The sequence below is a fragment of the Pelodiscus sinensis genome, chromosome 3 (genome assembly GCF_052426305.1).
Source record: "Pelodiscus sinensis isolate ZL-2025 chromosome 3, ASM5242630v1, whole genome shotgun sequence".
In the NCBI taxonomy this organism is placed as follows: Eukaryota; Metazoa; Chordata; order Testudines; family Trionychidae; genus Pelodiscus; species Pelodiscus sinensis.
The window spans coordinates 6,298,232-6,322,358 of NC_143054.1; the positions used below are offsets into that span (position 1 = coordinate 6,298,232).

At 46.9% G+C, this 24,127-nt stretch overlaps 1 protein-coding gene across 5 annotated transcripts in view; it reads left to right on the forward strand.

Moving 5' to 3' along the window:
* The first annotated feature begins 220 nt into the window (after positions 1–220).
* The window catches only part of KIF13B (kinesin family member 13B), a 177,802-nt gene continuing 153,895 nt past the window's right edge, over positions 221–24,127 (forward strand). For 4 of the 5 annotated variants that reach the window (XM_006135585.5, XM_025190999.3, XM_025191000.3 and 1 more), the window contains exons 1-2: positions 221–375; positions 9,632–9,725. In XM_006135585.5, the coding sequence (XP_006135647.3) occupies positions 321–375; positions 9,632–9,725 (149 nt within the window). In that variant the 5' untranslated portion in view covers positions 221–320. The remainder of the gene's footprint in view (positions 376–9,631; positions 9,726–24,127) is intronic. The other variant, XM_089776990.1, reaches the window with a different exon arrangement.

The window sequence follows — 24,127 nt, forward strand, 5'->3', positions numbered from 1 at the left end:
GGCTACTGGCCCCCTGGCTGAGAAACGCTGCCCTAGCTCACAGCTGGGCCGCCTCCACGTGCTCCCCGCCACTGGACGGGCATCCCCGCCTGCATCCCAAGGGAACTACATGTCCCGACATGCCACGCGCCACAGGCCGGGACTACGTTTCCCAGCATGCCCCGCGCGGCGTGCTGGGGAGGGGAGGCCCGCGGGGCGGTCCCTCAGGCAGGGCGTCCCGGAGCTCCGCCCTCCGCGTGGCCGGCCCCGCCCCCTGGCCTGCCGGCGGGGCGTCCCGTGCCCGCGGCGGAGGACGGAAGCCGAGCGGGCCGGCGGGCGGGATGGGGGACTCCAAAGTGAAGGTGGCGGTTCGGGTCCGCCCCATGAACAGGAGAGGTGAGTGCGGCCCCGCCCCCCGGGGAGACACTGCCCCCCCCGCCCCTCTCCGGGGGGAGACACTGCCCCCCCGCCCCCCCCCCGCGCCTGGGGGAGAGACACTGCCCCCCCTCGCCCCCCCCGCGCCTGGGAGAGAGACACTGCCCCCCCCGCCCCTCTCCGGGGGGAGACACTGCCCCCCCAACCCCCCGCGCCTGGGGGAGACACTGCCCCCCCCCTCTCCGGGGGGAGACACTGCCCAACTGCCCGCCCCCCCACCTCTGGGGAGAGACACTGCCCCCCCCCCCCCCCCGCGCCTGGGGGAGACACTGCCCCCCCCGCCCCTCTCCAGGGGAAGACACTGCCCCACTGCCCCCCCGCGCCTGGGGGAGACACTGCCCCCCCCGCCCCTCTCCAGGGGAAGACACTGCCCCACTGCTCCCCCGCGCCTGGGGGAGACACTGCCCCCCCCCCCCCCTCGCCCTGGGGAAGACACTGCCCCACTGCCCCCCCCGCCCCTCTCCGGGGGGAGACACTGCCCCCCTCCCCCCCCCGCGCCTGGGGGAGACACTGCCCCCTCGCCCCTCTCCAGGGGGAGACACTGCCCCACTGCCCCCCCCGCGCCTGGGGGAGACACTGCCCCCCCGCCCCCCTCCGGGGGAGAGACTGCCCCACTGCCCGCCCCCCCCACCTCTGGGGAGAGACACTGCCCCCCTGGCCCCCCCGCCCCTGGGGAGAGACACTGCCCCCCCCCCCGCCCCTCTCCGGGGGGAGACACTGCCCCCCCCACCCCCCCCGCGCCTGGGGGGAGACACTGCCCCACTCTCCCCCTCCGCGCCTGGGGGAGAGACACTGCCCCCCTGCCCCCCCCGCGCCTGGGGGAGACACTGCCCCCCCCCCCCGCTCCGGGGGGAGAGACTGCCCCACTGCCCCCCCCCCACCTCTGGGGAGAGACACTGCCCCACTGGCCCCCCCACCCCTAGGGAGAGACACTGCCCCCCACCCCTCTCTGGGGGAGAGACTGCCCCACTGCCCGCCCCCCCCACCCCTGGGGAGAGACACTGCCCGCCCCCGTCCCTCTCTGGGGGGAGACACTGCCCCACTGCCTGCCCCCCGCTCGTCTCTGGGGGGAGACACTGCCCCCCCGCTCGTCTCTGGGGGGAGACACTGCCCCCCCGCTCGTCTCTGGGGGGAGACACTGCCCCACTACCCCCTCCGCCCTTCTCCTGGGGGAGACACTGCCCCACTGGCCCCTCCCCGCTCCTCTTTGGGAGGAGACACTGCCCCACTGGCCCCTCCCCGCTCCTCTTTGGGGGGAGACACTGCCCCACTGGCCCCTCCCCGCTCCTCTCTGGGGGGAGACACTGCCCCACTGGCCCCCATGCTCCTTTCCAGGGTGGAGACGAGAGACACTTCCCAACTGGACCACCCCTCCTTTCTGCGGGGGAGGGGGAATGAGTGATTGACTAGACCTCCCACCCCTCCCCCCAACCTCCCCTCCCTTGATGAGGGGAGAGAGACACTGACTACCCAATACCTCCCAAACAACTCCCTTGGTGAGGGGGGAGAGGTAGCATCTGACTGACACCCCCAGTACCCTCCCTTCTTTCATGGAAGGTGGAGAGACAGTGACTGATTGACACCCCTTGGGGGGAGCAGGAGACCTTCCCCTGGCCACCCTCCAGGAAAGGAAATGCTGATCAACACCGTCCCCCTCCCACACATACACCTCTCGCTGGTGGGAGTGGGGGACACGGATTGACACCCCGCAACAAATACCACTTGCTGGGGTTGAAGAGAAGCCCACCTACCCCACTATTCACTGAAGGGCTGGTGAGCGCCAGAGACGGTGGCATGAGCCCCTCCCCTCACTGTGTGGTGGGGGGGGGGGAGGGATTTACCACCCTTTTCCACCATGGAGGCTGGTAGCAGGTAGTACCAAAATGAGGGAGGAACAGACACTGCTGCTGTGGAGAGTGAGTAGGCTCAAGCTGCCTCCACACAGAGGAGTTACTCATAATTCTCTCTTTCTGATTCATTCATTCCCTCCCTTTTACCACCCCACATTTCCCTCCTTTATGAGTCTCCCTTCATAATCTTTCCCCCTTCTCTCTTTTTCCTGTCTCCATATAATCCCTTCCGCCCCGCGCCCCTTGCACCCATTTTACAATGGGGCTCCTTCCTTGTCTCTTCACTTCCTTCCCAATTTCCTCTCCTCTCATTCTCTCCCCCCCATCAGCTTTTCCTTCCACCAAATGACTCACATATTCAGCCAACCCTGCATGTGAACGTGACCCCAAGTGCCCCATACCCAGGGACTATGAGGGTAAAAGCAGCTGGAACATGAAGTGTGAACTGACAGAGGATTTTTTTAAAATAAAACTTGCCTAGATACTGTATATTAATTACAGTCAGTGTATTTTTCTTTTATGTGACTGTGTTTTTTAAAATCAGAAAAGGACAGATACTGCAGCTGGTAGAGAAACAAGTGCACAAAAGGAAATGGATAATTTAAAAAAGCTCAGGCAATTAAGGACAAATATACATACACACCCAATTAGTATCTCACTACAACATCTCTGATGCTCCTGAAACTCTCTGTAATGAACAATGAGGTAATGCCAAGTTTGTGTAAATGACAGTTGTCCCTTGTAATGTTGCAGTTGAGGGATGTGTACACAGCCTTGAAGTCTGATTGTTTAGGGATCATCTTCTGGTAACACTTAGACCTCAAGGCAAGGGATTGATTTTTAAAAACCCATGTTGTAATTTGTATTTAATTTTAATAACATTGGTATGACTCTTGAGAAGTTTTTGGTTGTGAAACAAGAAATAGTCTGAATTCCGTTGTGTGTTACAGCGTATGACCCCATAATAAGAGACTTTACAATATAAACCTGTGTTGACTGACTGTAGATACTTAACCTTTGAAATATTATTGATGTATGCACCTATTGTTATCTTTGGCCTGTAAATTTCCTCAGGGCTGGGAACTTTCTGCTGTAGCCCTATAAATTGGCATGCAAATCAGCTACAGATTGAAACTCTGTAATCGAGCACACTCTGGTCGGACATCCGTAGTCCAGCATAATTTTAGCTAGTCAGATGTTCTCTTATCATGGCTGTGGCCAAGTTTCCCGCGGTCCCATAAAGTTCACTTATAGCGACCAGACTTGACTCTGTGTTCTGTGCTGTTGTTTAGCTCTAATTTACCCCAATTGTCTTCTAAGAATCCAGTAAGTGGAAATGTTGATAACGCTGCTAATATTGACCTTCCATGGTCTGGCAAATTCTCTGGTTTGGCATCAGTCAGGTCTGGAGGATGCTGGACTAGAAAGGTTCAACCTGTGCTTACACTTTTAGGCATTGAATAAATAAGTAGTAATAGCTTCTCTGCAGAAGAAGAAGAAGGCTCTATGTGCTGAATACCATTTTACCTACGGTACTAGTAGTCCAGTCCAATTTGTTGAAAGTAAGAAAAAGAATTCTTGTGCTAGCTTGGATGTTAATGCCTTCTTTTCAAAAGAAGGAATTTTCCTGAGTATCCTGCTGTGTTCCCAAGAACTTTTTCCATCCATGAGCAGAATAAATTTTGTTATGTACAGAGGCATGTGCAGATGTGCACCACTAGTCAAATGCATGCTGTTGACCCTGGGCGCTCTGCTAATCTGCTGGGCGACATTTGAAACTCACCTTGGTGGCCCAAGTGATCAGCTCATAGGAAACACTGGTGTCCCTGCTGTACATTTCCCACTATTATACAGTGTGCTGTATACCAACTTTTTGTTGCCATGCACTTTGGAGGTGGTTGCATTTCCACGATGTTATGAATATATTGTTTCTGAATTGTTCTGGATGGAAGGCATTACAGACAACTGATGTATCTGAGAGTTGTTACTCTCCATTATCCTTTTAAAAGTGAATAGTTACAGTATATTTAACTCTCATAGTGTAAACAATAATACATTTGTGGCTCGCTCTGGAAAACTATGCAGTGACACACAGATAAAGCATGTGGTTCTAGGTTGTTTCAGCTTGCTTAAAATACAATTGCATAACCGAGAAATGTTTGTAACACCTTGGGTGTGCTTAGCATTTACTCTGAAAGAGAAACAGTAATCCTGAGTAAGGCTCATATTTTGTCACAGATATTTACACTAAAAATCACAGACAGGTCTCTGGAAATAAACAAAAAATCACAGAAGCCTATAACATGTCTGTGATTTTTTTACTAAAATATGCCAGACAAAATGAGGAGGAAGGGGAGGGTCTAGTACCCACAGGTACTAGGGGTTATGGGCCTTGCCCACCATAGCTGGGCTGCTATGGGAGGGCTTGGAGCTCTGAGATCCCTGTGCTATGTAGTGGCTAGGAGCTGAGAGCTGCTGGGCTGCCTGCCGACAGCTCCAGCCTAGGGCACAAGATGGCACGGATTCCATAACTTCCGTGACCTCCCTGACTTAATCATAGCCTTAACTCTGAGCAGTCACAGCTGAGTCAAATGTGTGTACTGCAAAGGAAAATAATGTGTTAAATAAAGTAAATGTGCTCTTAAGCAATGTTACCTCTAATTTTTTCCATCCACTGTGTGGAATACATTTTATGTGCACCAAAGCACGTACAGATGTGCACCACCAGAGGACACTCATGCTGCCAGCTGTGGGCGCTCTGCAAATCAGCTGGGTGGCATTTGAATCTCTCCTGGGTGTCCACCCAAGTGCTCAATTTACAGAGAACACTGCTCTTAAGCCTAGTTTTTATGAGATTACCTTGATGTTTGGGCTCGATGTTTACTTGATCCATTTGAGGTCAACACATGATCAGCTATAGTCTTCAGCATAAACACTGTTAAAACTGGTTTCTGGTTGTCTGTGGGAGAGTAAACACCATTGCTTTAAGATTTGAGTGTAATTTTTAAGCAGCTTTCATAGTTTGCAAAAAGTAGTCAGCAGATTACTGTATCCTGGTAATAGTCTACCTTCGCTGAAACAAGTGGTAGCTGATTGACTGCTTGGCTGGAATCTGGAGCTTTACCAAACCTGTGAAGAATGGAGCCCCAGAGGGCCTGAGCATTGATTGACCTTCCCTGCTCTGGGACATATCAGGTCCTGAGGGTGCCACATCAGGGAGATTCAGCCTCTATGGCAAAATGCATATATATAGTGCCTGCGGAAAAAGACAGTCTCAGAGTAATTTGGCTTTAAGACTAACCTCTTTAGTTTGGATACCATGCTGATGGGAAGTATGGAAAATCTTAAAGTAGGTAAATACTAAACTCTTCTTTCTTAACCTAGATGAAATGCTAAAATAAAACAGGATTCCATCTAGAGATGTAAAATCCCCTTTTAAATGTTAACTGGTTAAACTATATGTTTAACCGGTTAACTGGTTCGCCATGTGGCGTCATGGGCTGAGGGCTGCTGGATCGACCCCTTGCGTCTAGCTCGGTGTGGTGGGTCTGGCCAGACTGGAGCAGCCCCCCCACCTATCATGTGCCACAGGTGGGGAGCTGTCCTGGCCAGGCACTGGCTAACTAGTTACCCCAGTATAGTTATGGTTAACCCTATTATGGTTAACTAGTTACCCCAGTAAGTATGCTGGCAGTGCTTACTGGGTAACCAGTTAACCCTTTACAATGTGCTATCATGGAATGAGGAATGTATTTACCTATTGTAAATAAACCAGAATTCAGGTCATATGAATGTGATCTACTTGAAAGCTAAATTCCAGCTACCTTTTTTAGCATTAAAATGTGGCTATCATATAGGACTACCTTCAAGGTAGGTTAGATAGTCACCTAAATGCACATAATTTCACCTTCCAGTACACTGAATGATGTGTAATTGTTTCTTGAGGTCCCGAGATGAACCAGTCATTGCTAACGTATGCCAATCAGTTTGCATGATCTCCAGAATAGAGGGTGGCTTTACAATATCTTTAACAATCAACAGACAGCATGTACAGTATAGGGTAACACTGCTGTCAGGGAGTTTTCCTTCCTTTTTCCTGAGGAGATGTGGTTTTGAGGAACTGTCCCATCTTGCTTACAAGCTTGCTGAATGTACTTCTCAAACTAATCTTGCTCAGTTTCGCTGAGACCCTGAGTGGCTGGAGAGCCCCAGAAGGAAGCACTTCATTGCCCTTTAATCACATGGGCTAGAGAAGGACAATTGGCTCCACACAGACTTCCTCTTCAAGGCTGGATTGAGCCGAGATCATTTCTTGTTCCATTTTGTGCTTTGCACTAGAAATGCAACCGATTTTTTAATTGTGAGGATTAAGTTGCTTGTGAGGAATGAGCTGCTTATTAAAAATTATGGACTGCAATTACTAGCCAGCCAGACCAAGAAAATGTGACATGTCACAACTGTGGAGCACAAGTATGAACTCCGTTAAACTGACAGTACTTATAATAACAATAGGCAAGCTGACTGTCAGTGCATGGAGGAAGAAGTCCGTATTAGAGGAGTTTCCAAAATGTGCCCGGTAGATCTTTCAGACCAAAACTACTATTTTGCTCTTTACTGCTGCTTCAATGCATTAGAAGGAACAATTCTGTGATTGGGTTACTTTAGATTAATTGCAACTATCATCCTACAAACAAATAAAACCTAGTCCTATCACCCGCACACCATGACTTTCTGTTTTGTGCTTATTCATAGTAGGGATGTGAAGGACTAGTTGACTATCCGATAAGCAAACGCTTATCGGATAGTCGACAAAATAGTCGACTAGTCACTCTCCTCCCCACCTTGCTCCCTCTATCAGATAGAGACAGCAAGGTGGGGGAAGCGGAGGGGGTACTTCAAAGCAGTTCTGGGTGGAGCTTTGGGGTCAGACCCCGGGCTCCACATGCCGCTGCAACTTTGAAACGCTGCGTGCAGCTGGGGTGACCCCAGGCTGCATGCGGCATTTCAAAGCAGCAGCGCTGCGTGGAGCCCAGGATCAGCTGGGGACTCCCCTGCTGACCCTGGGCTACATGGGACGCTGCTGCTTTGAAATGCCACAGGGAGCCCAGCATCAGGCTCCTCGCAGTGTTTCAAAGTGGCAATGCTGCACGGAGCCCGGGGTCAGCGGGGAAGTCCCCATCTGACCCTGGGCTCCACGCGGCGCTTTTGCCTTTGAAATGCAGTAACAGCGGTATTGGGGGTGACGGCGCACAGGGAAGGCTTGCATGTAACTGTGAAGGTTAACTGATGAGCCCAGGTTTTTTCTTATTTTTTGGTGATAAAAATACAAATTTCTTCATTGAGGGGAAAAATGGAAGGAACATGATACTGTGTTATTTTTGCAGTATCCAGAAGTGTTCTAGGTGCTTCACAGAATAACTTGAAACAAATGATTCTTGCCTCAAAGAGTTTACAGTCTACATTTGCGATGTTTTGCAAAGAGGGAAGGTGACAGAAAGGGAGTGGAAGTAGCGGTTAGTCATGGTTAGTTTAGCCATGAACGTGTCTTGATTGTGCAACTAAGGGTTTTTAACACACAAGTGAGTGTATTCTGTTCAGGTTCTTATTCAGTCTTCATCATAGTATCTGAACATCATTTAGAAGTGATTTAAGCAATATGATTGGTATCTGTCATGAATACATAAATAATTAAGATTAGTTGCTCACTTTAGGCCTTGTAAAAGTGGATTTTCAAGATATAGTATCATCATATTGCTCCCATTTCACCCTATCACAGCTTTACCTGTTGGTGAGTGGGCACTTCAGTCTTCTTTCACTTCTACCAAAACCTGGTTCAGTACTGGAGGAGAGTATTCCCACACGCTAAACGTTTTATTACCCGCACCATCCGGCCTGCTACTTCCAGGGGGTGTCTGTCACCCTGCTTGTCTAGAAGTGCACCTCTCTAAGTTTATCTGTGCCCACAAGTTTTACATTAAAGTGTTTCTAGTAGTTGATCTTGATTCTGCGGGTGTCTCGGTGCAGGCAACTTGCATGACATCTGTAACTGGAAGCTCACCTCGTACTAGGGCCAGCCTGCCCCTGATGAGGGGTGTGGAACTGCTGCAGCAGCAAAGGGAGCTGCCAAAGTGGTACCATGGTAATGGATATTTTCCCTGGAAGAAGTCTCCTATTGCCTTCAATAAGACTGTAACTCCACTTTCACTTGGAAAAGAATAAGTGCTGTTAAATCAGAATAAATCAGCCACACTAGAATATCTCTGGCACTGAGGTTTAATAATATTTCTGTTTTATTGTGTGGCTAGTGAGGAGCTTGGTAGCTAGAGGAAGTGATGGCATAGAACAGTGGTCTCCAACCTTTTGAACCACAAGATCACTTGTCAGTTTAAGTGCAATGTAAGATCTACCTCAAACCCAAATTCCCTTGCCTGGCTTCCTTCCTGCCCCTTCTCTGTGGCTCTGCCCCTGCTCCACACCTTCTCCAAGGCCTCACTCTGCTCTCTCCACCCCCCCTTCATCCCTGAACCTCATTCACTTTCATCAGGCTGGGTAGGGGTTGGGGTGCAGGCTCCGGTTTTGGGCCAAAGGGTTCAGTGTGTGGGTGGGGCTCTGGGCTTAGCCCAGAGTGGGGGATTGAGGTCCAGGAGGGGTTTAAAGGTGCAAGCTCTGGGAAGGAGTTTGGGTGCAGGGGGACTCACGTCTGGGGCAGGAAGTTGGGTGCAGGAGGAGGTTCGGGGCTGGGACAGGGGTTTAGGAAGCAGGCTCTGGCTGGGCACTGTTTAACTGAGATGGCTTTCGGGTGGTGGAGCAGTGGGGTTAAGGCAGCTTACTCCTGCCTTGGCCCTGCACCACTCCTGAAAGCAACTGGCAGGCACAGCAATGGCTCCATGGTGCCATTATCTACAGGTACTGAGCCCACAGCTTGTACTGGCCACAGTTCCCCATTACTCATCAATGGGAGCTGCAGGAGTGGTGTCTGTAGGGAAGGGCAGCATGTGAGAGTGACAGAGATTTGCATTTCCAAGCTCCCTCCATTCCCTTCACTCTGTGTGGAGACAGGGTACAGGCGTGGGGGGACAGGGGACACCCTGACATCAGTTCCCTGTCCCCTTTTCCCTCCCACACCCTGCCCTGCAAGCAGGAGGCTGCCAGGGGGGCAGCTCCAAGGCAGAGGGTAGGAGCAGCATGACATTGGGTGGAGGGGCAATTGAAGTGCCAGCACTTGATAGCTTCCTGGCCAAATCAGTCAGGATCACCTGTCAGAAGCTCCGAGATCTACTGGTAGATCCTGCTCTACTGGTTGGTGACCACAGGCATAGAAAATCTGCGTTAAGAATAGCATTTGACACTTTCTTCTTTCTTTATAGAACTTGATATGCATACAAAATGTGTGGTGGATGTGGACACAAACAGGATTATTCTTCACCCTGTGAACACCAATCTTTCAAAAGGAGATGCCAGGTAAGACTTATAATTTAAGAAGTGCTGGTCAAGTGCATTAAGTTTGGGCCTAACAACTGGGAGATTTTGGTTCTGATGTGATCTTGGGCACATTCTCCGAAGTAGTTACTCCCATCTTTAAAATGAGGCTGCTAATGTGTACCCCACCTCATTAAGGTACTCTTGAGATCTTCAGGTGTTTCTAGAGTGGATACTTGTTCACCTCCCCTCTGTAACTAATATTGCAACCCATAATGAGGTTAGTTACCTCTTCTTTACTCTACTCCTAGGAGATGATGTTATTCACTATTTTTAAGAGAGCAAGAATGTGTTAAAGTAGATTGAAGCTAAGAAGGAAAGGAGAGAAACACAAGTAAGAATTGTAGTATTCTACATTTCAAAATAGTTAGTCGGTTGACAGTATTAAATATAATGTATAACTACTTACATTACAGTGGTTTTGGGAATTTAGTGGCACACTAATTTATCTTGGCTAGTAGACTACTTCTTTGGGTAGAGAATATCTTATTACCTCTATATAAAACCATGGCATGCCCACATCTTGAATACTGCATACAGATGTGGTCACCTCGTCTAAAAAAAGATATATTGGCATTGGAAAAGGTTCAGAAAAAGGCAACAAAAATGATTAGGGGTTTGGAATGGGTCCCATATGAAGAGAGATTAAAAAGACTTGGACTTTTCATCTTAGAAAAAAGGAGACTAAGGGGGATAGGATAGAGGTCTCTAAAATCATGACTGGTGTGGAAAAAAATGAATAAGGAAAAGTTATTTACTTATTCCCATAATATAAGTACTAGAACTCACCAAATGAAATTAATAGGCAGCAGGTTTAAAACAAACAAAAGGAAGTTTTTCTTTACTCAGCCCACAGTAAACCTGTGGAACTCCTTGCCAGAGGATGTTGTGAAGGCCAGGACTTTAACAGGGTTCAGAAAAGAGCTAGATAGTTTCATGGAGGTTAGGTCCATCAATGGCTATTAGCCAGGATGGCTAGGAATGGTGTCCCTAGCCTCTGTTTGTCTGTTAACGGGTGACTGGAGAGGGATCATATGAGGATTACCTCTTTTGTTCCCTCCTTCTGGGGCATCTGTCATTGGCCACTGTCAGCAGACAGGATATTGGGCTAGATGGACCTTTGGTCTGATCCAGTCTGGCCATTCTTATGTTTGGGCTAGAAGATGTCAAGTAACTTTTCAGGTCGTAAGTGGCATATGGAAAAGTGAGGCAAGAGGAGATTAAGGAGATCTTTTGCTAACTTCCACCAAAGTCATTTAAAAAGCTTCTACTGAAGTCAGTGGAAGCTGGCTCAGGGCTTTTGTGATTTGCCCAGAGTCAAATAGAAAGTCTGGAAGAGCTAGGTATACAACCCATATTATTTAGCTCATGACTCCAATCCTGTGCTTTTGCCACAAGGCCAACTGTCTAAACTGTTCATGTAAACTTAAAAAACAACAAATGGTCTGGTAGCGCTTTATAGGCTAACAAAGCATGTAGATGGTATCATGAGCTTTCGTGGGCACAGCCCACTTCTTCAGATGACCGGAGTTTTGAGTTTAGGATGTGCAGACCCAAAATAAATAGGGGAGTAGGGGGGTGGGAGGAGGAAAAAAGTCACTGGTAGTGGATAAAGAGCATGCAGTTCAAATACCTGTTATGAGAAGGAAATCAGTCATGTAGTGCAAGTACTTTCACTTCCCCTGGACTGAGTCAGCTCACTAAGCAATGGGCAAAGTTCAAATTTGCTAGAAGATTATGCTGGGATTACAAGGTGTGTATCCTCTATGGAGGGAAATCTAGAATTCTTCCCACGTCTAGGTAGGTAGACTGAAAGCCTAATTGCAAAACTGAGACCCATATACTTGGAGCAAAGCTGGTTGCGGGTGCAGAATAGAGTAGCTCATATTCTGTGGGGTTTTTTCCTTTTGGGTTACATGACCACCTCAGCCCCATCCTTTACCTGTGACATTGGCCAGTCTGGTTAAAGTTCTTCATTACACATCCCTCCATTAAAAAATGTCAGGAAATCTGGTCCAACTCAACAGGCAAGCATTTTCCAGTTTCCACACACTGTGAAATATTATTTAAGGGACAAATTACAGTCCCACATAACTGGAATGGGTAGCAGAGAGTCAGAAAGTTGACTGTGGCATGAGGATTGAGGGAACCCTCTGTATCAAGTAGATTTATATTGAAATGTCTGCACTGTCCCTATATCCTCCCAACACAAATTCCTTTGGGCCAGGCCCATGATCCTCTGTAAAATGTCTTGCTGCTATATTTGAGTTTTAGTAGAAGATTTCAGGCAGTAACTGAAATTCAGTTGATAAGGTGTCCTAGTTTGGATAAGGAACTGTGACAAGAGGTTGAACACAAAAAAGGCAATTTGTAATGGAGTTACTAGCAACTCTTGGGATACTTTTATTATATATTAAAGGAGACGACGTCTTCATTTGTCTTTCCCTTTTATCCCAAACTCCGCAGTTGATTATTCTGCAAGGTTTGACTCCTTTTTTTGTTATATTTTATTTTAAACATTAAGCAATCCAGCAAATCAACTGTTCTGACTGCTTTATGGCTTTATTTGCATATTACTGGATGTTGAATGATTAATCTTAATGACACTATAGATTTGCAAAGCAAAACTTCATAGTTAGGAGTGTTGTTTAAAAGAGACATTGGAACTCCTGAGTTCTGTTCCAGCTCTGTCTCATATGCCTGGATGATCTTTGAATTCACTTTGACCAAAATGTCAAACAGTTCACTCACTTTATGTACCTAGTTTACTAGGGATAACCAGCCCAAGACCCAGGGCCTAACTTTCATAGAGGCTCAGTTTCCACTGATATACATGATGTTGAGGGGTTTATTACTTCTGAAATTCAAGTTTTAGGGCGGGTGTTTCAAGTTGAGCACTCAGAATTAATGGATATCTTGAAAAATGAGGCTTTTAACCTCTCTGCTTTTCTCTCCATTGCTAGATGCATCTAATATTTACCTATTTCATTAAAAATAGTGAAAATTAATTAATGCGAGTAAAGTGATCTGAAAGTCTTAGATGAAATTAATCTGACTGTTTCTGGAAAGGTTATAGTCTGAAGATCCTTATTACCCGTGCAAGCCTTCCTTACCCAGGAGTTCACATGCACTGGTTTTTGGTTTTGCCTGTGGAGTCTCCATCCTGAAGCCCTCCTGGGCCCCATCCCCTGGCCCTGCCACAGGTGTGTCTGCTACGCCCTCTTCTCAGCCCCTTCCTCTGAGCGCCGCCTGTCTGCTGTTTGCTACTTTTGCCCCCTCCTGTCTTAAGGGTGTATGACAGGAGGAGGGGGCAGAGAGGAGCTTAATGCTGGGGGCTTTGGGGAACGAGGTGGGGCGGGAAGAGATGCAGCATGGATAGGGTTGGGGGAAAGAGGCTGAGCAGGGAAGGGGCCTGGACAATCAGCTGGGGGTGCTAAGCACTTCCTCCCCCTCCTCCCTCCATGGGTGCTTTAGACTTGTGGCATCCATGTAGTTGGTGCCTGTGTTTATGTTGGTATATCTATGTTGCCTGAAAATCCATGCCCCTGGGCAATGTTCTACCAAGATAAGTTTCTAGTGCAGTGGTTCCCAAACTTTTTGGCATCACGCCCCCCTTTTTGATTTTTGAAAAACCCTCATGCTTCCCCCCTCCAAATATCAGCAAAACTTGTTGAGCAAAAAAAGAACTGAACAGTGCAGCAAAACTTGATGGGGTGGGGGAGGCTAGGCTGCCTCACGCCCCCTCCCCGGGATTTCTTCATGCGCCCCCCTGTTTGGGAACCCATGTTCTAGTGTAGGCCAAGCCTAATTTTATTTTACCAAGCTGTTTATGTTCTCTCTGCAAAAGGTCAGAGCTCATGTTTCCTTGCTAACGTAACATTTTACAGTGCATTGCAAGAATTAGTCAAAAGTTTATTACTCTGTGGTTGGCATGCGGGTGGGGGTGAATTCATTTCAATAAGTGTGAAATGATCTACACAACAACAGTGATGTCTGAAATAGATAGCATTTCCTGAATCTTCTAAGGCTTCTTGCTTACAGACTTTTGTGTTTTGTTTTTGTTTAGAAAACATGGTAAGTAAACTGAGATTTAACATAAAAGTTAGAAATTGGCGACTTTTGACCCATTTGGGAAAAGGAGTTGCATGCAATTATAGTTATGCCCTCGGTTAATTTGCTCATTGGTCTAACAGAGTTATAAGCAAATATCGATGGTGATCAATTATGGCAAGGAGCATTGCATTTTTTTTTAACCTTTTCCCTTTATTAAGCTCTAAAAGTAGCTTTGGATACTATGAATGTTGTTTAATTCTCGTCCCTATTTTTTTTTTTTTTGATAGTCACATTACTATTTTATTCTCCCCTGTTATTGTGTAACAGACTGACAAACAAGGGATCTTTCAGGAGAAATTGTGCAACTGACTACTTGGTGCATTTGATCATTCTTTGTATATAAACAACCAATAAGAACAAAAATTACTTGTCAGCTATTAGCAATATTTGGTGGTAAATGCTCCGTTACAAGTGTCATTGATGGTGACCATTAAATATCTAGCTCTTAGACCTTAATAAAACAGAAATCATGGTTTGTTTGGCTTTTTAATCTTCAAGATGATAGCACAGTCTGTTACTAAGAAAATGTAGTTATAAAATGAAGAATAAAAAGTTATTTACCCCTTCCCAGAACACAAGAACTAGAGGTCACCAAATGAAGTTAATAGTTAGCAGGTTTAAAACAAACAAAAGTAAGTACTTCTTCATACAATGCATAGTCAACCTGTGGAACTCCTTGCCAGAAGCTGTTGTGAAGGCCAGGACTTTAACAGGGTTAAAAAAAAAAGCTAGATACATTCCAGAAAATCCTGAACCATGACTGTTGGTCTGTTAACGACAAGCTGAGGTGAAGCCTGTAGCTCAAACAATCTATATTGGTGTACTGAAGGGTTTGGAAATACAGCTAATAGGTAATTCTAGAGAGCAAAAATAGCCTTGTGAGACATATTTCCTGTATTACTAGTATTGTCTGTGTAGCTCTGTTGCCTGAGTGTTTGAAAACAGTATTTAACAGATGTGTTCAGTAAGATCACAAGCAGATCTTTCTTAAAATATTTCCTCTAATGCAGGCTTTTATAATTTAAAATGGTCATTTAGCTGTTTGTATGTTTGCACATGTTTCTAGCAAAATCATTACTTTTAAAGTCAGTTATTAGTAGGGCTTATTGTATTAGAAGGCATTTTAGATCTAAATGATGCATCATTTTTCTTGATTTATGCCAGAGGTGGGGAACCTCAGGCTCGGGGGCCGGATGTGGCCCCTGGCTTGCCAGGATCCACCTCACCCCACCCACCCAGCATTGGGGAGTTTGTGTTGGCACTCCAGACCTCCCCCGTTGCCTTACCACGGAACTGGAGCATACAAAATCTACGAGGCTGGGCCCCCCTAGGGTCTGGTATGTGAGGGGAATGTGGGGAGTGTCTTTCTCCTTCTCAGTCCAGGCCACGTAAGTGAGTGGTGTTTTTTGTTTTGGTTTGGTTTTTTGGTTCTCGCTTGTGTGCGGCCCCTGACTGATTTGTTTCTGTGAGTCAGTGGCCCCGACCCTAAAAAGGTCTGTCCCCCTCCCCCCCCCAATTTATGCTATAGAGATGAATTGTATTTTGTACTCAGGACCTTTAATGTTACTGAAATAATTCTGTGAGTGTATGTAGGGATATAAAAAGAAGCTGCTAAAATTTCTCAATCAAAACCTGAAATAAATTTAGTTAAAATTTTCCAATTATGTAAATGTCTGAGAGAGAGAAATGTTCTTTCCATCCCTCCCCGCCCCCTCCCTCCCTCCGGTCTGGCTCTTTGCTAGCCACACTTTCCTTCATTGTTACCATCCAAATCAGAGGCATGTAAAGCTTGTAAATTACATACTGTGGACTATACAGGCAGTCCCCGAGTTACGCGGATCCGACTTATGTCGGATCCACAGTTACGAACGGGGTTTGCTGCCCGTCTCCCTGGTCTGCTGGAGACCAGCAGACCAGGGAGACGGGAAGCAAAGCCTCTGAGGACGCCAGCAGCGGGCCAGCCGCGGCGCGTCTGGGCTGTCCGCTGCCCCCGTGCTCCGCAGCTTTGCTCCGGACACCTGTGGTACAGCAGCTGGGGCGCTGCCGGTTGGTCCCGTAGCGCCGCTCTGGGCGCTACTGGACCAACCCAGCAGCACCCAAGCTGCTCTGCCCCAGGCGTCCCCAAGTCAGCCGCTGCTGAAACTGACCAGCGCTGACTACAGGAAGCCCGAGGCAGAGTTGCTCTGCCCCGGGCTTCCTGAAATCAGCCGCTGATCAGTTTCAGCAGCAGCTGACTTGGGGATGCCTGGGGTTCTTAAGTTGAATCTGTATGTAAGAACTGGCATCCAGATTGAGCCTGTTGAAACTGATCAGCAGCTGATTCCAGGAAGCCCGGGGCAGAGCAACTCTGCCTCGGGCTTCCTGTAGTCAGCCGCTGGTCAGTTTCAGCAGCGGCTGAATCTGGATGCCAGTTCCAACTTCCATACAGATTCAACTTAAGAACAAACCTACAGTCCCTATCTTGTACCTAACCCGGGGACTGCCTGTAATGTAAATGAAAAGTGCTTTTAAGGAGAGCCAGGTCTTGAGTACTGGTTGAACCTCTCTCAACTGGGACTCCCTGGTCTGGCAACACCTATGGTTGGCTGGCTGCAGTGAGGCCAGTTTCTGGAAACCCTGCTGTGCGAGTCTAGCTGAGCCGGTCGCAGGGCGGCCGGAATACCAATGGTTTCTGGTGGGGCAGTGGTCTGCTGCAGTGGGGCCGGAAGCTCCGGCAGTGGACCACGGGCTGCTGCAGCAGGGCTGGCAGAGCCAGGAGTCCCGGCAACAGGGCCAGCGCTGCCCTGGTAGGGCTGGCAGGGTCGGGAACCCTGGTGGCTGAGCAGCAGTCTGCAGGGGGGAGGTTGGTAGTCCCAGTGGCGGGACTGTGGGCTGGCGGGGTGGGAGCACCAGGCGGTAGGGCAGTAGCTTGGCGCAGTGAACCTGAAAGCCCAAGCTGCAGGATCGTGGGCTGCTGTGGCAGGGCAGCAGGGCTGCTCACAAATGGGGAGCCTGCCAGAAGGCCAGACCAGGAGCGGAGCCAGGCAGGGGGACTGAAATGACCCCCCATGTCCAGCAAATCCCTCCTTCGGGTCCTGAGGGTGCCAGACAGGGAGGTCCAACTTGTACCTCCCAGCACCCCTGTTTTCAGTAGGAGTTACAGGTGCTGAGCATCGCTAAGAATCAGTCCTCAAATATGCTAGTTGCCTTCATGCAGCTCTGTAGCATGTCACAGACTCTAGTCTTTGCCACTGAGACCACTAATAATCTCTCATCAAAATCCATTTTCTAATTGTATATATTTGCAATCTACAGTGGGAGGAAAGACAAGTTTCTTTTTAGCCTTGTTAGTCTGGCAAAATCTATAGTAACCTATGCTGTTTGCAAAGAAGGGAAGATAAGGTGGCAACCATGTGGGAGTTACAGGTGAGCGTTTTCTGTATGTGAAATGGATCTAAGTTTTTTCCTGCTGTCCTTTGTCTTGCGTGTTTAGATTGTAAGCTTATTGAGGTAGAAGGTATCCAAGACCCTAACTTCATTTGGGGGCCTATATTTGTGTTATGTTAGCATCTAAATGATCGCAGGAACCAATTTACTGAGAAATCTTTAAAGTTCTCAGCCTAGTCGCTTTGCTATTGAAATACTAACAAAGGGCACAGTAGTGTGTTTGTTTTGGTGTTCCTTTTCAACATGCATATGCATGGTCTCCTTGCCATGCTTCCTCTGTTTACCTTTCTCTAGAAATAGCCCTACAAAGTTTCCTGAACCATAAAGTGATTAGCAAAATGAAGAAAAAGTGAGACATCTGTCACTCATCTGTGAACCGAGGGCAGAAGGGATGCTAAGAGAGCTTTATCGATAAGAAAAAAAATCCCTTTAGTTTTATATAAACTACTCTTGGGGAAAACTCTGCACCACTGTGTAAGCGCAGAATTAATGTTCCCTGTGGAATGAGTCTGACTGGAAGACAAAGGGAAGCTGCGGTTACATGTTTCGCCCAGCAGGGCCTGTCAGACGAGAGGGCAGTTGGCTCATAAACTGGAGGAGCCAGGCATGGAAAGAGAGGGGGAAGAGGCTGCCTTTGTCACAATGTGCTGCCCACTGGCCCAGGTGAGAAGGCACAGGATGTGGTGGTGGTGGTGGTGGTGAGAAATGGACATAGCGAGATCTCTGTGGCTGCTGGTGGGACTTTCACAGACTGATTGTCAGAAGTGGGAGTGGGAGGGAGAGACTGACTAGGGCAGAGGCACAGGTGCTAGTGAGGTGACAACACTGAGCCAGGGGCTGAATTGGAATGAGGATGCAGGGCCACATGGGGATGAGGGCAGGAGGATGCAGGGGTACAAATGGATGGTGTGGGGGGTTCAGGGACACATGGAGATGGCCAGCTGGATCTCACTGAGTGAGGATGCAGAGATACATAAGTATGCACACACTGCTAATCAGCTGGATCAGGCCCGGAGGCTGTATTTTGCCCACCCCCGCGCTAGGGAGAAGTATGGGAAACAGTTGAGCATAAAAGGAAACATAGAGGTGTTAAGTCTTCTAACTACTGGAAAAAGATGGGGACTGTTCTGGGAGGATAGGCTGACTGGTTACTCTGACTGCAAATTATTTACTGGTACAAAGGCCAAGAGCTGAATGGTGAACTCCGTCTAGCTTGGAAATCAAAATGCCAACCTCAGATAAGATGCCACTTTAAAGACAGCATTATAGCTTGTGAGTTGACCTGTGCACTTTGACCCCAATAGCAGTTGCCTGCATGGTTTCTGTCTACGGCGCCTCTTGTCATCTTTCTCCATGCCTCTCACATCTGGATATGGTTCTTTGACCTTAATTTCCTATCAGTAGCAGTTGCAAAAGTGATACTGTTGATACTTAACGCTTCGGTGCTGCAAGATTTGTGCCGAATTGATATGACTACTTTTTAGGGCTGTAAGGCACAAGTAGGTGCAGTACAGAACACCCACAGTACTGTATGCTGAATCATAGCTGCAATACATTATGGGAGTGCCATGGGAGTAATCGGAGGGCAGGCCTTCATGACCCAACCTCCACTGACTACAGCAGTAAATAGAGTAGTTTCATGCTAACTACTGAGGTGCTTTACTTGTGAAATCAGCTGCAAGGTGAAACTGATTAGGACAGGGCTACTCAACTTTGGAAGTCTGGGGGGCCACAATGATACTCACCGTTACATGCTGAGGGCTGCAACTTAAGGGTGGTTGCATATACATGCAAATATATGTGTAAATAGTTTTTCACACAGACTGGCATGAATACAAAGCACTTCCCACAGAGCCCCAGAGCTCCCTGCACCTCCTCCCTTGGGGACTAGAAATGCAGACACTCTGTATCCATCTGTTCCAGCCAGCCCATCTGCTTGCACCCTTCCCTCCTCAGGCAAACGCCCTATCCGCAGTCCACGCTAGATCCCACCCCACCACCTTACTTTAAGGTTGTTCCTTATTCTCCCTTCCACTTGCGGGAGCCACCTTTATCCCAGACAGCCTGGGTGTTGACTGTCCCATTGCTCCCTGTGGGGAGTGGGACTTGAAGATCATTCATAGAAAGCATTCCACATGTAAGGGTCAGTGTCAATGAACACATGATGTTAAATAGAGATTAAGATAAAGCAAAGCTAACTTCTAATTTAGATTACATCCAATACAGTGATAGGAATGTAGCCGTGTTAGTCTGGTGTAGCTGAAACAAAAAACAGGACTATGTAGCACTTTAAAGACTAACAAGATGGTTTATTAGGAGATGAGCTTTCGTGTGTTCATTTTTTTGATTGTATCCTTTGGTATATATGGTTGTGCCAATTTTCTTCCACTATTTGATATGAGGAAGTAGGTCTGGCCCACAAAAGCTCATCACCTAATAAACCATCTTATTAGTCTTTAAAGTGCTACATAGTCCTGTTTTTTGTTCCAATACAGCGTTTGAGTGGAATGGCTGAGTAGATGACTAGAAGGTAGGAATTCATGCATTCTGTTCCTACTTGTCTTACTAGGTGTGACCTCAAATTCTAAATTCTTAATTGACATGACAAGCTATAAAAGTCTTACAAAAGTGATTATATTAACCCTGTGTTTGTCAGACTTCATGTTTTTGAAAGTCTGTAAGATCCTTAGTAAAGTTGTCTATTGTCTTTCTCTGCATCTGCATTCAGAGACCTATAGACTAGAATAAAAATAAATCAAAAGGACACATCAAACTGTTATTTGAAAGGTTAAACCTAATAACATTACTAGAAATAGCTCAGAAATTAGCTTTGTATTTCAAACAGTCTCTTGTAGTGAATTCAGTTTCTCTAATTTAAAAACAATCCTTTATAAAATATATAAACTCCTAGTGGGGAACAAAAATCCCTCACTACAACAATTTCTAAAGGAGTTTTTAAAATAAAAATCTTACAATGAGTTATTTGAAGAGCACTATCAAACTGATTATATTTCAGATTTGATCAATTAAAATGCAGTAGCATAACCACCATATACAATTTAAAACAGAAAAGCAACAGTATATTTGTATATAAGATTGTCTCCTAAAGATAATCTGTTATAGCAGCTGCAGGGTATTTTTTTAAGTCTCTCTAGTTTTTGGTGGTTTGTATATAAGCTGTAACAGCATGTTTAGTAGTGTGAGAAAATTATAGCAACATGGTTTTGGATGGGCTTTTTGCAGCTCTGAAATCTGTCCCTTTCTAAACTCCTACTGGTTGAAATTATGAGTGACAGCGATGAAAGGGAGTCCCTAGAATAGTGATAGAAATGTAACCGTGTTAGTCTACAAACCCCGTTGCCAGCTTTGTCCACATATTCATTCTGCTGATACCATTATTGGACCTAACCAAGTGAGTTATAAGATCAAGAACACACATTCCCGCGCATCCAGAAATATAATCTATGCTATCATGTGCCGAAAGTGTCCGTCTGCTATGTACATTGGACAAACATCTCAGACACTTTGCCAAAGGATTAATGCCCACAAAACAGATATCAGACAAGATCCCAAAGAAAAAACAGTTTCTTGCCATTTTAACCAGAAAGGACACTCTCAATGACTTAACCACCTGCATTCTGCTACAAAGACCTTTTACATCTGCACTTGAAAGGGAATCCTCTGAACTGTCATTCATGTTAAAATTCGACACTCTCCGGGAAGGAATGAACAAACACTCAAACTATCTTACCCATTACCAAGATAGCTTCCCCAATTATCACCTCTAATACCATTAGCTCACAGACATCCCACTCTCCCCACCTCTAATATCATCAATTCACAGACACTTACCTTCCTTCCTCCCCCCCCCCCCCCCGCATCCTCCTCCTGTTCTGAAATGTGATTTGTCCTTTTCATATGTGTTCATTTTTTTTAATTGTATCCTTTGGTATATATGGTTGTGACTATTTTCTTCCACTATTTGATCTGAGGAAGTGGGTCTGGCCCACGAAAGCTCATCACCTAATAAACCATCTTGTTAGTCTTTAAAGTGCTACATTGTCCTGCATTTTGCTTCAGGGAGTCCCTAAGCATCTTAAACTAACTTCAGGGTGATTTCAGTTGCAAAGATATTATTTTTTACAAAGAAAAGTGTTGTCACTAGGCCACCTATTAAACATACAACAAACCTGTAATGGGTGACCATCTTTTTAGCTTAATGTTGTTAACCTATAGAAAAGACAGCTTGAAGCAGTTCTGAAGTAGAAAGTGATATCTGTTTTCAAGGGTGTGCGTGTGTGTGTGCGTGCACACACTATCCTGAGATTTACCCCAGATAAACTTTTTTCTTTTCCCTAGTCCTCTCCTTTCCATCTCATGTGAGTGGGATGCTGCATAAATATAATAAAGAAGACTCTTAAAACAAAACATTGTTCATTTCTTTGCATTGCAGCTGTGCATAAATTGAAATGACTTCTTCTGAAGGCTTAGGAATAAGCAGATAGGTACCAGATGGGAAGTGGCAGATGGCATTAATATTTTTGAGCCCAACAATTTTCTTCTGTAATTATTTCATACATGCAGAAACTACTTTACCTGGTAAATGAACTCAGCAGTGATGGCTTTGAGTCAGCAAACTGGGAGAGGGAGATTGAAAACGTGTTATATTTTTTTTGCTGGTAACATTAGCTGTAAATACATCCAGTTCCTTGCACAAGAAAAAGCAACTTTGCAAGCGTGGTCTGTTCAAGGTTGTAAGCTGGTCTGTGTAGATTTAGAATTCTCAGCATTGTTGTCAGCGATCCCTCGAGGTTGTGGCTGATCTTTCACAGGTTTGATGGGTCTTTTGGTGACCAAAGAGTCTGATCCTTGAGCCACATGCTCGTTGTAGGTGTTGGAAGTCATGGTTGGGCCACGATTGCTGCATGATAATCATCTGTCCTTTTTCTCTTTTGGCGTTTTTCTGAGACCTGGGCATTTTCCTTCAAAGTGGACATTTTTTCCCTGACCAGCCTAACATGGACTATTGTCTCCTAGTGTGTGGTGTCAGTGCTTCATCTCTTGACATTTCTCTTGAGGATGTCTTTAAAATGTTTCTTTTGGGCTTCCTGTTTTCTTTTTTCTTGGTGAGTTGGGCAAACCACAATTATTTTGGTAAATGTACATCAGGCATGCACACGTACTACCTGCTCCACTTCAGCTGGTGCTGGATAATCAGGGCCTCACAATGAAGATGTTGGCCTCTGAGAACACAAATTAGTGTGGCAATCCTTCCACTTTATGTAGAGGATAGGGTTGCCAGGTGTCCAGTATTGTCTGATTTCCCCCCCCCACCCCACCCCCCTCCGGCCAGGAGGCAAAAATAGTGGACTCTCCGTGTCAATACTGGACACCTGGCAACCGTAAACACACTCAGCAACTGGGCCCAGCCCGCCTGCGCCTCTTTCCCCCCCCCCCCCCAACAACTTTGGTCTCCCCCCTCCCCCATTTTTACCAGAATTTTTTCCCCAGGTTTTTTTTTGGGGGGGGGGGTGAGGGGAGGGAGAGAGGCTGTTTGTTGTTTTTGGTTAAATCATCTATTAACCCTAGTTGAGGATCTTCCAAAGAAAATGCTGGTGCTTAGTGTACCAGGTTTTTCAGGTTTTTCTAAAGGTTTCTCAAGTCTCACGGCTGTAGAGGTGAGGTGGGATTATCAGTGCTTTGTAAACTAAAAATCTTGTGTGTGTTCTGATGTTTGTTGACTGCTGGACATGAGTCCGCCAAAGGCAAGGCTACAAAGGATTCCATGCTGAATCGTGACATCTGTGTCTGTCCTCTGAGCGATGGCTTCCAATATATAGGCAACAGTAGTCTACATTTTCCAGTTCTTTTGTCAGTGTAGGTCTTCCTTGCTGGGTCTGATGATTGACTGGGAGCTAGCTGGCTGAAGAACTTTTGTTTTTCTGATATTCAGTGTGAGCCCTACGGTTTTGCAAGCATCAGAGAAGCCACTAAGGGCTTTGTGTAGATCCTTCTTTGAGTGTGCAACGTAATCATCTGCATGTGGGAGTTGAGTTATTGTTTTGGCATGGTTTCGAGTAAGGTCAAAGAGGTTGCCATCAGTCTGATATTGGATGCCAGTGTCCTCGGAGATAGTCTTGGGTTAGAATTTTCCCTGCTGCCAAGAAAATGGAGAAGGTGAGTGCTAGTACACAACCTTTTTTTAAAATATGGAGATATCCCTATCTCCTAGAACTGGAAGGGACCTCAGGAGGTCATCAAGTCTGGTCGCCTGCCCTCACGGCAGGACCAAGTACCATCCCTGACAGATTTGCCCCAGATCCCTAAATGGCCATCTCAAGGATTGAGCTCACAACCCTGGGTTTAGTCTGCCAATGCTCAAACCACTGAGCTATCCCTCCCCCCAATTCAGCTGACAAAAATGTTTAGATGTTTTATGCCAGTTCAGATGACACAGGGCTCAGAGGAAGAGTTGTTGCACACAGGGATGTAATATTGTAATCAATTAACCGAAAAGCAAAAGCTAATAGGTTAGTGCTATAGACTACATGCATTTCCCCCTTCCCCCCTCCCGTCAGTAGATTCGTTAGCAGGCTGGCCAGCAGCCTGGCTCAGTCCTGGCTTGCGACGGGTTCCAGATTTACCTCCCTCCCCCCCCCACAGCTCTGCATTTAAAGTGTATTAGGAACCGGGCAAGCAGGCAGGCAGCCTGGCTCACTTCTGGCTTGCACCAGGTCCAGGAGCTCACACCTGCCTCTTCCCTCTCTGGACAGGGGCTGCTGCCACCCTTCACTGCTGCCTCTCTGTCAGGCAGTAGCACAGGGCAACAGGTAGCTGGTCAGCAA